Source organism: Acanthochromis polyacanthus, chromosome 22 (genome assembly GCF_021347895.1).
Source record: "Acanthochromis polyacanthus isolate Apoly-LR-REF ecotype Palm Island chromosome 22, KAUST_Apoly_ChrSc, whole genome shotgun sequence".
Lineage (NCBI taxonomy): Eukaryota > Metazoa > Chordata > Actinopteri > Pomacentridae > Acanthochromis > Acanthochromis polyacanthus.
In genome coordinates this window covers 25,135,484-25,150,486 of record NC_067134.1, presented here as the reverse complement: position 1 = coordinate 25,150,486, position 15,003 = coordinate 25,135,484, and the positions used below count along the sequence as shown (strand labels likewise).

The window sequence follows — 15,003 nt, the reverse complement described above, 5'->3', positions numbered from 1 at the left end:
CCGCCACAAATCACGACGGGGACACCTTGATAAAGGGGGCGACAAGCGCTTTCGGTTGCCGCGGCGTCTGCGGGACTTTGCTTAGATTGAGAAATAATGGATACCCTCCATTACCGAGAAGGTTGTGTTCACATCCAATAATCCAATATCCCATAATCCTGCCGTGCTTGGTGGGGTAATTTGTTGAAACTTAACCAGGAGAAAGTAGGGCAGGGTGCTGCTCTTCCCCATCGATTTCTACATAAAGCCTTTCTACAGGAGGGACACGTCTCATATTTTGTTTCCTTTATAACTACAAAATGCATTATGCAGCTGGCCCAACATGAACCTAAACAGAGAAATAAAACAGTGCCGAGTCTCCTCTGAACACAAACTAATCACAGTTTGTTGATGCTCCAGAAAGGCTCTGGGGTTTAGGAGCGGTGATCAAACACAAGCCTCATTATCTCCTCTGTTTAAGCGATAATTTCTCCTGTAAAGCAGGTAACGTTTCAATTTGAAAATCCAGGTCGCAGTCTAGCAGTGTATGGAACCTTAAAGAGCCCATATTACGCACTAATTGCTTCTTCTAATTTCATGTTTGGGGTTTACTAGAATATGTTGGCACACTTTAATGTTCAAAAAAACATCTTTTTTCTCATCGCTGTAACACCTCTTCTCTCCGTTTTAGCTCCTGTCTCTTTAAAAACCCTGAATGAACAGCCCCGATTGGTCAGCTGGCCTGACAAAAGCGAGGAAATGTTGGATACGTACGAAGAGGGCAGAAAGAGACAAACCAAGAAGAAGAAGATCTAGCAGGAAAACAATGGTGGACCACGAGGAAGCTGCTCATCCTTGTGTTTAAGGCCAAACTATAAAAATGAGTTACACGATGATGTCGATAAGTAACGGAAGATAAACCTGGACTTTAATCAAGGTGTTTCAGGCAGATTACGAGCACAGATTTACTCATTTTGTTGTGGACTTTTACATGTATAGAACACCTATAAAACACTAAAAGAAAGGGAAAACCCCTAGCTTTTTTTATTGTTTTAAACACAAGAAGATCTCCTACCTTAAGAGGCCAAATCCCTTCTTCTTGGTTTTCTTCTCCGGGTCGTCCACAGAGTCTTCCGGTTTCTTCTTCCCTTTGCTCTTCTTGTCTTTTTTCTTCGGCTTGGTTTTCTTCTTCTTCTTTCCGTCCTCGTCCAGTCCCTGGCGAGAGGAGCTGCTGGCGGGTGTTTCGTGGCCGGAGCTGTGCTCTGACAGGTCGTCGTCTGAGGAGGGTTTACGTGGATAAACATGACGGTGTGAGGGCAGACACAGCTGGAATACGCACTCATAAATGCCACATTTTTGACCCTATCGTGAATCTTTTCCTAAAGATCCAATATGCTAAGCAGGGGTGTCAAACTCATTTATCTTTTTACAAAACATCATGAACAACCTGAAAATTCTTAAGAAAAATATATTCAATTTCAACAACATTCTGCCTCAGTAGCTTACAGATCATCAAGTGTCTCCAAAGAAATAAAACATTTAGTCACAGAAATCTGGAACTGAATGATGTCGGATTTTACTTTATGATCAAAATGGCAAAAGTCAGACCAAAAAACAGAGAAAAAAACAACAAAAACAAGACAAAATCTTACAAACATGAGACACCGAATGACAAACACGAGAAAGAAAATGAGAAAAAATGAAACAACACAAAACAAAAAAAGAGAGGAAAAATTTGACAAAAAGTGGACAACACAAGTGAGACAACAAAACACAAAACGACAAAAATGTGACAAAAAAATGCACGAGACAAAAAGGACACACAATGAGCAAAAATGAGAAACAAAACAACAAAATCAAGAAACAAACAACAAATGTCAGACAAAAAAACAGAGAAAAAACAACAAAAACAAGACAAAATCTTATAAAAATGAGACACCGAATGACAAACACGAGAAAGAAAATGAGAAAAAAATGAAACAACACAAAACAAAACAAAAGAGAGAAAAAAACTGACAAAAAAATGGACAACACAAGTGAGACAACAAAACACAAAACGACAAAAACAACAGACAAAACGGTGTAGGAAACAAAACACAAAATGACAAAAATGTGACAAAAAAATGCACGAGACAAAAAGGACACACAATGAGCAAAAATGAGAAACAAAACAACAAAATCAAGAAACAAACAACAAATGTCAGACAAAAAAACAGAGAAAAAACAACAAAAACAAGACAAAATCTTACAAAAATGAGACACCGAATGACAAACACGAGAAAGAAAATGAGAAAAAATGAAACAACACAAAACAAAACAAAAGAGAGAAAAAAATTGACAAAAAAATGGACAACACAAGTGAGACAACAAAACACAAAATGACAAAAACAACAGACAAAACAGCATAGGAAACAAAACACAAAATGACAAAAATGTGACAAAAAACACAAGCGAGCAAAAATGAGAAACAAAACAACAAAATCAAAAACAAACAACAAATGTCAGACAATAAAAAGACAAAAACAACAAAAACAAGACAAAATCTTACAAAAATGAGACACCGAATGACAAAAAAGAGAAAGAAAATGACAAAAAATGGACAACACAAGTGAGACAACAAAACACAAAACGAGAAAAACAACAGACAAAACAGAGAATAAAGTAAAACACAAAATGACAAAAATGTGACAAAAAACACGAGCGAGACAAAAAGGACACACAATGAGCAAAAATGAGAAACAAAACAACAAAATCAAGAAAGAAATAAATGTCCGACAAAAAAAAGACAAAAACAAGACAAAATATTACAAAAATGAGTCACAAAATATCAAAAGAACAATCTAGTATTTCACTTTATGATCAAAGCAACTTGTCATGGTCTAGAAATTATTTTAAATTTATACTTTTATAACTCTACAATCTGCAGTTAATGTCTTCTTGTATTTTTTACACTTTCATCGTCCGGATTGGACCCTCTGCAGGGCCGCTTTTGGCCCACGGGCCGCATGTTTGACACCTCTGGTTTAAAGTATCAAAAAAAAAAAAGATGAGGAGTTGTTAAAGTCTAAAATTAACACTAAAATTAAAATGCGGAATTATCATTCCGTACAAAATAAAAAAGTGAAAGTTTGAATTTTTCCCGACGCACGCTTTCCATCTCCAAACATCATTATCTCACATGCACATCACACACATTCAGCCTCCCACATGTGTGTGTGGTGACGAGGCGGAGCATTAAAAATATGCTGCTGTAAGATATAAAGTTGTTCTTTCCAAATTGCTGAGTGGATAAAATCATTTCATTAAGGTACTTAGGCTAAGCGCTGTCCCTTGGCAGGCCTCGGGCTCCTCCTGAGTGCCAGTGTGTTATAAAGCCTAAGGGATGTACGTTGGCAGCGCAGTCTCTCATTTTAAATGGATGCAACGTCGAGAAGAGAAACCTTATATTACAGCAACGGTCGTGCATTAAAAAGCAGCATTCCTTACAGTGGACAGTTTTGTTGTGTGTGCCTCTTCTTGTAGTTCAAAACCTCTTCTAAATCTGCACCTGCTTATTTATGTGTGTAAAAATGCCACTGAGGAGTCCTACCGTCTTCAGAAGGTCCGTCGTAGGACTTGTCGATGGCGATGCGGAAACTCTGGTTGCATCCGCGCCCCCGGACCATGTGTGGTCGCGGGCGGTGGAAGGGCACCTGAGCTTGAATGTGACTCTGCTTGACCTCCGACATGGCCGTCTGGAGGCTCTCCAGGGAGCTGGACTTCCAGAGGCCCAGGGTTGGGCCTAAAGCTCGTCCAGCTGAAGGCTCTGTGGGACCGAAGAAGCAAGAAACAGTGAGTGAGCATGTGAGAGAGGAAAGGTCTGGTACTATACTTCATTTTCATGCTCATTTTTGTACCACTTTGGAGCCAAATTTATGTCCAGTTGAAGGTAAACCAGCTTCCCAGGTTGATAGGGATATTGGATATTGGCTTTTTTGCCAACAACCGATATGTCGATACTACTTCAACTTAAGTTATGAAAAAAATGCCATATTTAGGCCATTTTTTTATTGTCTCAAACAACAGTTCACACTCTCCTTTCCTCTATGAGTCTGGTAAATGCCAGGTAAATCCAGGCACTATTTTATTGGTTTTCATGATAGGCAAAAAACCCTGATAACAACACTGACCGATATTTCACTTTCATGCTCATTTTGAACCACCGTCTTTTTGAAGCCAATTTTACATCCAGCCAGCTAGTAAAGTAACTTCCCTTGTGATTAGGGATGTCCGATATTGTTTGTTTGCCAATAACCAATATGCCGATATTGTCCAACTCTCAATTTCCAGTTCCGATATCAACCGATACCAATGTATGTGGGCAACATCACATATCTCCTGTCGTGGAATTAACACATCGTGCCTGATTTTATTGTGATGCCCCATTGGATACATTCTCAATGCAACAAGTCTTTCAAATTTAAACATTGTCTGTGCAAAATAAGAAAACTACTTCAACTTAAGTTATGGAAAAAATGCCATATTTATGCCCTTCTTTTTTTAATTGTCTCAAACAACAGTTCACACTCACCCACCCTCTATGAGTCTGGTAAATGCCGGACAAATCCAGGCATTATTTTATCGGTTTTCGTGACAGGCAAAAAACCTGAGAACGATATTGACCGATACTACATTTTTATGCCAATATCAGCGGGCTGATATTATTGGACATCCCTACTTGTGGTGCATGTTGACTGCAAGTAATGGTTTGATCCAGACACATAAAGCTATATTCAGCCAGTCTATGAACCAGAGTCTGATTCTGAATGGGGAGTGGAAAAATGAATGGCAGCGTTTGGCTACATAAAGACGTTCTTAGCAAGACTTTCTGAAGCTGGGCAGGCCGCCTCAAAACTGCTTTTAGAAGCAGAACTTTAAAGTTTCAAATAACTCAAAAGACAGATGAGATAGGCATTAGTAGTTTTACAGCACATGGGGGAACCCGACCATCACTCTGATCCTTCCAAAAGCTCATTTTCTTGTTTTCCAAAACTCCAGAACATAAAACAGAGGAGAAGAGGGACAGAGGGGGGGAAAAAGAAGCCCAGCTGATGAATGAGCGAGGGAGTTGTGCTCCAAAGTGGATATGCAGCCACTGATAAAAGCAGACAGAATGACTTTATGGAGATCATAAGCTTTTAGCAAAATTCTGCCCTCTGCTTACTAAATATTAAATTTGTACACATCTCCTGCAGTAATGCGTCCTTATCTAAAGTGCATCTGCATTAAACTGTCGAAAATCTTAATGCTGCCCGCAATTCAATTTAGGTTGAATTCAGTTCATTTAAAAATTGCAAAAGGGGAAGCTGGGGCAACTGGGATTAGTTCATAGCTTCATGCTTTTATGTGCATTCCTGTCTGCTGTGTCTACTGGCAGCATTAACCCCGAGTGTACCGGCTGTAATTACTTTCTGGCAAATCTTTGAGACATATTCCAATCATGCTCAGCCCTCAGAAACGTCTCCTATATTTATACAACCCAAATCACGCCCTTATTGCAATATTTGGATCCACACCACCAACACAGCTTAGTCATTTTATTATGGGCGTTATTGCTTTTCTCATCTCGCTTGTGAGGCTCTTGAATGTAACAACCAGTTACCTTGAGGGACTTCTGTAAACAGCAGCATCTAAAAAACAATACTAATGACTGATGTGATGTTTTTTATCCCACTCAATGACATGACTAACCAAGAGCATTATTGTACCTACAAGTGCTTGGCTGTCATCCCTTGTCTTGTTTATTCTGCTTTGTTCAGCTTTTTTGCCACTGAATTGCTTTATACTGTACAAAGAAGCTGAATTTCATGTAATTCTTTCATCTTGTCAGCGTTTATACCTTGAAATCAACAAAAATCTGAAGCATTGAATGGCATAAATAGAAGTTATGAAGTCATAATGAACATTGTAGGACATCGAGGCAAATTATGTTTATTTAAGGCAGGAGTGAAGGTGGAAGAAAACTAAGGATAGAGGCCAATCTGATCTGGATTGTACCGGAATGGAACAAAGTGCGATCAGGAAGTTACAAGACTGCACCAATAAAAAGCAAAAACTGTCGGGTTTGGAACACTCCCTGTGAGCTCTGCATCCAGTCTGACTACAGGCTTTGGATTCACCTCATAAAACCCCATTAACAAACAATGATCCTGGTGCCTTGTTCAGTCTTGTAGGCTGCAGGTTCTGCTAATAAAATTAGCTATTTGGCCTCTGGGTCATAGCTGTAGAATCTTTTTCCACCAGTGATGAGGCTAGACTAGGGCTGGTCTGAATAGCAATTTCTTAGCTCCGGATATTTGGACCCAATTAATGACAAATATCCGAATATTTGGCTTGTCCGTCTCATGGAGATATACAATATTTAAATAAGACAGGTAGTGCAAAAGAGTGGCCACAGTTTTGTTTCCACCATCCAAGTGGACCAGATTGGACTCCACCAAATACTGCTCCATCTCTGGTGTGGCGCTTTGATCTTTCTCCTCAAGGTGTTCAACGTTGGAGTCCAACAGCATTAGCATTAGCATGGATATCTCTGTCTTCGGCATTTTGTCTTCTGTTTACAAACAGACGAAGTGAAGCGTGACGTCAGAGTGGGTCAACTGGCCAATCAAAAGCAACGCTGACCCCAGAGGTCACTGCAGTCCACAAGACGGAGAAATACCATTACTTCATGACAGTAAAGCAGCTACTCTGTGGCAGCGGGGGTAAAATCTGAGTATTCGGATCTCAAAATTAATATTCGGATACCCCCATGAACAAAGATTGAAGAAACTGTAAATGCACATCTGCAAATGGTCAAAATGGGACTTCTAGAAAGTTTTCCAAGTGTTGCAGGAGCACTGGGAGCAGTGTACTGCTGCACACACTACTCTGAAGTGGATAGCAGTTAACTTATAATCCCAATATAGTTTTTACTTTTTCTGCACCGTCTCAGAACTTCCTGTACATGAGAAAAATAGACATATTTAAACTTCCCTTCACATTTACAGAGACTACATTAAACCTACTGATATGTTAAGACCTGACATCTCAGAAGGTTTGGATATGAGCTTTTGTCTTTAATACAAATAGCTTTAAGGAATGAAGCTCCGAAATATAAAAATTCTGAAGAATGAAGCCATGAAGATGAAATGTAGAGAGAGAAGTAAAGAGAGCGTGAAAAAAATGGTTTGAATGATGAATGAGGTGGAGTGGTACATCGACAGGTTAGGAGCAGCACGCAAGAGAGACCGGGAATAAATGAACTGCCGTCATACTATACTCAGGTATGGCCTCCAACTTGAGAGAGGAAGGAAGAGGAGATGGAGGAGCGGGAACGCGATGAAGGCCACGGCTGATTCAGCAGGGGATTGGAGAGCAGAGGGAGGAGGCGCCAGGAAAAGGCTGGAGAAGGCAGGGGAGAGTTGAGGAGAAACAGAGCTGCAAGAAAGAAGAAACAGATGAGACAAAAGGAGGAAGGAGAGTAAATGTCATGCAGAATAAGCTGCTGTCAAAGGAGACTTGACATTCAGGCTGGAGGAGAAGGACAGGTGACCAAGGAGGGAGAAGAAAAAAAAACAGTTTCTACACAGAACAGCAGCGAACCCATCCCAGTTGTGTATCACAATGAAGCAGTGACAAGCACTCTTCAAAGAAGTTGCAGACAGATTCCAGGCAGCGTTTTCTCATTTTGAAACTTTTCTGTAGGGATGACTTTCCCGCATCATGGCACTCACTGCTTAAGACATATTTTTTGTCATTTCAGAGGCTTCAAAGCTCCAAAGTAGAGCGGGGAAAAAAAGGGGCAAGTGAAACTGAAGCGGAGATAGAGTCGAAGGAGGAGGAAAAGTAAGCGGAGCGTTGCTGCCTTTTAAGTCCTAAATTGACTTTCTGAGAGGAAGTGGGATTTATGGGGAATAAGGGGTTATAAATAGAGAGGGGGGAGCGCTCAGGAATAAAACGCTCAATTTGAGAGGCAGGATTTGTGTCACAAATGTAATTACGGCTGTCCAGCTCGCAGCCTGATAGAATTAAGCTCCTTGCCAATGCACTGCTGCTCTATACAGAGAAGCTGTGTGTGTCTGAGTGCGTGGGCGCATGTGTATTTACTACAAAATGTGAGAATTTTGTTCCAAGCGGGAAAAAAATAAAATAAAAAATGAAAGTCATGATACTGCCTGTGTGAGATAGCGGTGTGTGTCCTTGAAATATGAGCACAATTCACCTTTTTTTTTCTTTTGCTGGAGTGTGTTTGTGTGCGGAGCTGGCAGTGCACTCATTCCATGCATGTCAGGCGGTAGAGGCTGGAGGTAAATGAATAATGAGGGTTTAATAGGATGGATGAGCGGCAGAGAGGTGGCTATCATCGCCAGCTCGATCCAATGGAGGGTGAAATCAGCGTTTATCACATATCGCTGCCCGCTGTGCCAGCAGATGCTCTCACGGATCCATTCGCATCATGTCTGCCTGATTGCCACTGATTCAAGCTGGTGCACATATTTGACAAACAGCCTAACAGCCAAAAAGGCCGGGATGATGGGCGATGCCCTTCACAGCTGCAATGCTCCCTCCATCCAAGATCAAGCAAGAATGTCACGTTTTTTTACCCTCCGTTATGCTACTTTGATCTCATGTTGTTAGCAACTTTCAGAAGAAACTTTTCCTTCAGCTCTAATGTTAGATGATGGTTCAGCAATTCAAAGGCTTGGACATAAAACTCTCAGATAAATCATCAGGAAAAAAAGCTGCATAGCCGCGTTGTTTCGTAAAAGCTCTAAGGTGCAATAGTGTGTTTATCGAAAAGTTGGAAGAAAAGTACAACTCCAAGGTGCGTGTCGGGAGCAAACATCCAATTACAGGAAAGTCTGCTGGGTGAAGCTAAAGAGGCTTCATCAGCAGCTGATGCCTCATAATTTGCGTACTTACACTCCAGCAGCACTGGACAAAGCATCTCCCCAGCATTGTGTTTATTCTCATTAGAGTCCCAACAGCTCATTTCATTTTTTATCAGCAGGAACTGGGAAGACTCTGACAATTCATTTTATTTCATTTCAGCTCGGGTTTCCATTTCAGCAGCAAAAACAAACCAAACTGGTTGTTGCATCTGCAGCAAGTTAAACCTCTCAGTAGCTCCTCCATGCCCACTGCTGACTAATCTGTGAGAACCAGAGTTGTAGTAGTTTGTCTTAATGGCCACTTGGTTTACTTTGACTATAGCCGTCTTCCTGAAGCATTAGCCTATTTGCACAATTAAAGGCTGTGAATCAATCTATGCGCCTCAGTCTTTCTATTTTCTTCTGCAAGTTTGATGTCCTTGGGAAGTAGCTGATTTAGTTGCATGTTGCTAGAAGATGTGCAGAGAACCCTTGTCTTATTAGCCCACTGACTGATGTGTTAATATGAGGTATTGTGCTTTTGATTCTGACTTTCCACCAAAAAAACTGGACTCATGAGTCAAATTTTGGACCTCTAAAGGGACAACAACTTTAAGCAAGTTCATGAAGGATGGTGAAGTGATCAGTTTTGATACACTTACACAGAAAGATACAGTGTCAGAGGTCAACATGGACTTCCTGTTATTGTTTGGAAATTCATGTGGTGGCAAAACTAAAAAGAAGCCAATTTCAATTTTGTGGACCAACGTCTAGAAAGAAGTGTCGAAGCAACACAGATAGAAATCACCAATTCCAGTTAGGACTTTCAGCTTAAATTCAGAGTGAAGATGGGATACAGAGATTGGTTAATTGGGGCTTTAGTTTTGAGTCACAGTGACAGCTCAACAAATTCTATGGGTTCAATTGTGATTTAGATTGCAGACTTTGCTTCTTCTCGAAAAGCTCCTCAATCCAAGATGTTCCAGCATTTCCCAGTTGAATCAATGATAGTGTGAGAAGAAAACTTTTAGCAGCGGTTGACTGGGCTAACGATGTTTACGATAAAACAGTGCTTATTCAGCTTTGGATTAACGAGTGGCTTCTTGGAAATGTGACGCAAAAACAACTTCCTGAAAGGAAAAATGTTACTGAAAACAAAGAACCTGCCAATTACCAGTGTAAATGGTGCCACACTGAACACAAACAGTGGAAAGGATCCACCGACACACGAGCATCCTTTCAGAACCCCCACACCTGCATGCATACTGTAGGTACTAGCACACCTGTACATGCTAATATCCACCTGAATACACACAAACATCCTGGTGTGATGTGTATATTGTGAGTAGCGAGTGCTGTCGTGTCGGTGCTGAGCAGACAGCAGTGAAGTCTTTGCCTGGAACGTAGCCTCGGGGTCGTGCTGCTCTGACAGGCCCTGCAAGGACTAACGCTGCTTCATGATGCTGCTTTGTACTTTAAAAAGTGACACTTTAAAAGTGAGTGTCGCACACTTGGAACTGTGGCATACTGATATAACTAGCTGTAAACTTCTGTGTCATGGGGGTCAAATCAATATCAAAACATCTTTCTTTTTTTTATTTTGCTTGTATGGACACAGGAAGGAGTCTTTTTTGAGGTCATGACCAATAATTTGTAAATGCTTACAGTACAGACTTCGCAGCAGATTGCAGAGTGAGAAACTTAGTTAAGACATTAGCAGCAGATCCTTTAAGTCCGGTACATTATTGGGTGGAACTTCATGAAGTTTTTCAGGAAGCATTATCCTGCTGGGAGATGCCATCAGGGAATAATGCTGCCATGAAGGGGTTTACATGGTTGGCTTCCCTTCTCCCTATCTTGCTACCATCTTCTCCCAAAGTAAATAGCCCAGTACATGAACAACATGTTAAAAAAAAAAAAAAGTGATTATACCAGCACTAAAACCCTTTAAAGGGCACTCATTGAAATACCTCAATCCTAGATCGTTATTGGAAGACTTTTTACCGCCCGGGAAAACATCGTTTTCCGGGAGGTATTGTTTTGAGCTGCATGGTCTTGGTTGGTTGGTTGCTTGTTTGTCTGTAACACTTTGGTTTCCGTGCGATACCTCCATGAAATATTGCTGTAGCCTCACCATATTTGGCACACAGGTGTACCATAATAAGATACAGGTCAAGTTCGAATTTGGTGACCTTGACCTAATTCTCAAGGTCACAGGGGTCATCTTTGTAAATGTGGTTGCCGTGACCTTGCCGGGCGGTCCAAGTTTGGTAAAACTTCAAGTTTACTTTTGGGACTTTTTCAAAATTTTAAATTTTAATGTTGAAATTCAACGTCAATGAAGTTACCATATATGGTTCCTTATCCATTGGTGGTTAAAAAAAAAAAAAAACATGCCAAGAAATGTATATGTCATCACTTAGCACAACTACTCAACTGTAAAATGTGTGAATTTCGTCAACTAAACATGGTTAGTTTTGACGTTTCGACTGCAAATATGGAAGAGGACCGAGCCGCAAGTCCGTCTTTTTCCAACTTTGGAGAAAAGAGAAAGTTTGATACGTCCAGGCCTCTGCTGATTGGTCAAATGCCACCATGTAGTGTGATGTAACGCAGTGTGATCTTCGCCGATTGGCTGGGGGTGAAAACCACATGCTTCTCAACCCCCCCCCGAGAGGCAGAAGATACCAAATATGATCACTTGTCCAATGAAGGGTTAAGGTTTGAGCAACTTGTAGAAAGCAGCTCTTCTTTGGGAAGTCTTTTCTTAAACCTCGGGTGTCAATGTTGTCCCTTCTTAAACCACCTTTGTTAAATATGAACCACTGTATACCACCTGTCACTTTGGAGATGCTCTGACAGTCGTCTAGTCATCGCAGTTTTTCCCTTGTCAAAGTCGCTCACATCCAAACGCTGCTTTCCTGCTTCCAGCAAATCAACTTCAAGACGTGACTGTTCACTCGCTGCCTAATAAATCCCCCCCATAGACAAGTGCTGCTCTAATGAGATAATCAATGTTATTCACTTTAAATTATCTAATCTGCATGGTAGCTGACACACAATCATTAAGCTGGATCTTCCCTTATTGGTTGTAAAGCTGATGTTGCTGTTCTGGCACCAACGCAGAAGCAAGAAAACCCACATCCTTTAAAACATCCTAACAATTCTGACTAACACTTGCCTATCAGCTGGACTCCACTGTGCTCCACAGAAAGCAGCTTTGTAGTAGACTGGGAAAAGGTTGCCACGGTTACAAGAAAGCGCCCCCCCTCCATTAAAACTGCTGGGGGTGGCGGTGGTGGTTAAGTCTGTGTGTGACTGCCTGGTGGCGCCGAGTTGCCAAGGAGACATTTTAGTCAACAGTGCAGCTCCTGGACACGGTTCCTTAAACCTGCCACACGCTTACAGGAACACACATGTGACACGCAGATCCGCACACACTTTTCAATCTCGCACCCAATCTCAGGATCGGCCAATAAAACCCGAAGCCGTTGTTCTGGAGACCGGTAAAACAGGCCCTGACCTGCCCTCCTGCTATAAACACGCACGCTACATGCGGACACACATAAAGTCCACACAACTGTAAAAGAAAGCAGGATGTCGGTGTGGCCCCGCTCAATAAAGGCTAGTGAATTTAATCCAACGGAGGCATGAAGCGCAGAGTTACAAGGGATGGAAAGGTTTCAATAAAGGATAAAAGTTCTCAAATTACAATGGCTTTTCACAATCCCATCTCAATAAATGTTTATGCATGGGTTTAAGGTATTTAAACGGCACAAAGAAATGGACCGAGCACAGAAAAGTCTCTCATTAAACTACTGTAATCTTCATTGCTTGGATTAAATGCACTGAATATGGGGCTTTAAAGTCTTTAGTGGAGCAAACCTATGATGACATTTCAGGGAGCTGGAGTTTAAATAGCACCGTGGTATTTGGAGTACGTCTGATTTGAAAAATAATGCTTGAAAATGACACATTTCTTAACACAACATAGGATAAAAACTAAACCAGCGATGTGGTAGTCTGTTACTGAAGATATAAATCAAACCCAATGGGTCAAAAATATGTAATATCAGTTGTACAAACAGTCAGAACATAATCATAAATGATTCCACTGCTACATCCTTTTAAAAAAGGGTAAAGTTGTGGCACAATAATTACATTCCAATCTGACTTCAAACTAAATTACTTCATACAACTGTGTAGGCACTAAAAGCTAATTCATGTCATGGCCAATCAAAACTCTACTCCAATCACAGGCCTGGTCCATCATTAAGCTTCTCTCCATCACGAGCTGAATGCACTGGGCTCCATCAGAGGCAGAGGACGGAGCTGGACTGAGGCGTTGCTCTGGCAGTAATCGTGTTTAGCTGCTTGGATGTATGAGAGAACGGGACATATGGGCTGTTTGTGTTTAGCCTTCACCTAGATGAATGGCTTTAATAACTGGAGGGGACTTAAAAGGCCATTTCATAATTACTGCATACCTCTGCTGGATTACAGCAGGATGGCAGGGTATGGATGAGAGTTGGCGGGAATTGTGAAGAGCAGGACATTTGTAAATGCGTGGACGGTAAAAATGGCTTTGCAGTGACGGGGGGACTGCAGGGCGCATAAATTCAGAGGCATGCACAAGCACGCACCAGCTAAATGATATACTTGAGAAGTTTTTTATCTGCAAGGATAAAATTTGAAGCTAACGTAGAAGACACAGCAACTGACCTATTGACCCCCACGTTAAAACGCTCAACTTTACAGCAGATAGAAACATGTTTACTGCCTCAGACAAAGAACAGTTCTGGTCTGTAGAGTTAATTTTCTCGTTCATGACAGCTGATTTAATTGTCTTAAGTTTAATGTCACTTAAAATTGTGCCTAATTAGTCATTTGAGTGACGGGCGAGTCCCATCCACTCACACGCTGCTCATTTCTGGATTAGCCAGGAGTTCAGCTTTGATCATACTCCCTTGTGGATGCGTGTCATTGCTATAATGCTTTCTAGTCGCTTTGAGTCTTTACATATTCTGTACATACATACAACTGTGTTACTTTTTGTAACATAGTTGACAGGTATCATAGTTGACATTTTTTAAAGCCAGTCTTTTCTTCAGGAGGAAATGACATCATGTGGAGCAGGTCATGTGATCTGGAATTAACACACTTCCTGGAGAGGTGGCGCTGTGATGGGTAACTTAGTAATCTGTTATTTTCCACATAAAATTTTACCCAACTCATGCAGCTTTCCTAAACCTAACCACACGGTTTATCAGGCCAAAACTTAACGAAGCAACAAATGAAAAGCAAAACTGAACAAAACTTGAGTTGAAGAATAAAGGTCCCAACATGACATGCACCACTGGACTCCTGGATTAAAGCAGCATCCTCCCCTTCTATCACCTTACACAGACTTTGCTGCAACATCACAGTCTTTCCTTTCAACATTTCTTTCAACACGAATGCACTTTAGCTGTATGGGGATGTCATTTTTGAGAAAGCGGGCCTCCTAAATTAGTGGTCTTTGTCGCTAAGGATGAAACTCACCCATGGAAAACCTACCTGACGCATATGACCCAAGAATGGAGGGCAATTAGACCAGAAGCAAAATGCAGCTGACCCCAAAAGACCCAAAGAGAAAGGAGGAAACACTGGCAGCAGGCTGACGCTACTCCACTTAATGAGCTGCCACAGTTAAAAAGAGCCTCTTTTCACACCATTTTCCTCCATTTTTTAGTTCACACCTGGTTGCCAAGACATCTAATACTTTGTAAATGCTGGGTCAGTTTAGGAAACCTTACTAACAGCTTTAAAACTGAAGCCAGACTGCTCCAAAGAAGAAACATAAAAGACACAAGACAAGGGAAAAACCACATCATCGCCTATCCAAATAAGCAGAACTGATCTTTACAAGTCGAGCAATACCAGAATGATCAGCCATTTCAAACTGGTACAACGTGGTGACTTTCAACTCGAATCAACAACGCATTGGATGCAAAGAGGCGAGAGATGGAGGGGGAACGGAAGAGAGGGAGACGAAGCGAGGAAAGGCGAGACGCAGAGTTATGCAACGACCAAAACAAAGAGAGTGAAAACAAAGCCGGGGCTTCAGCGCTGGCGGGATGCTGGCAGCTTTTAA

The 15,003-nt window shown here is 41.3% G+C and overlaps 1 protein-coding gene across 1 annotated transcript in view; it reads right to left on the bottom strand.

Moving 5' to 3' along the window:
• pard3ba (par-3 family cell polarity regulator beta a) overlaps positions 1-15,003 on the bottom strand; it is a 261,589-nt gene that overhangs the window by 114,856 nt on the left and 131,730 nt on the right. Inside the window, 2 exon segments of the mRNA XM_051942372.1 lie at positions 1,055-1,256; positions 3,569-3,784. Of these exon segments, the coding sequence (XP_051798332.1) occupies positions 1,055-1,256; positions 3,569-3,784 (418 nt within the window).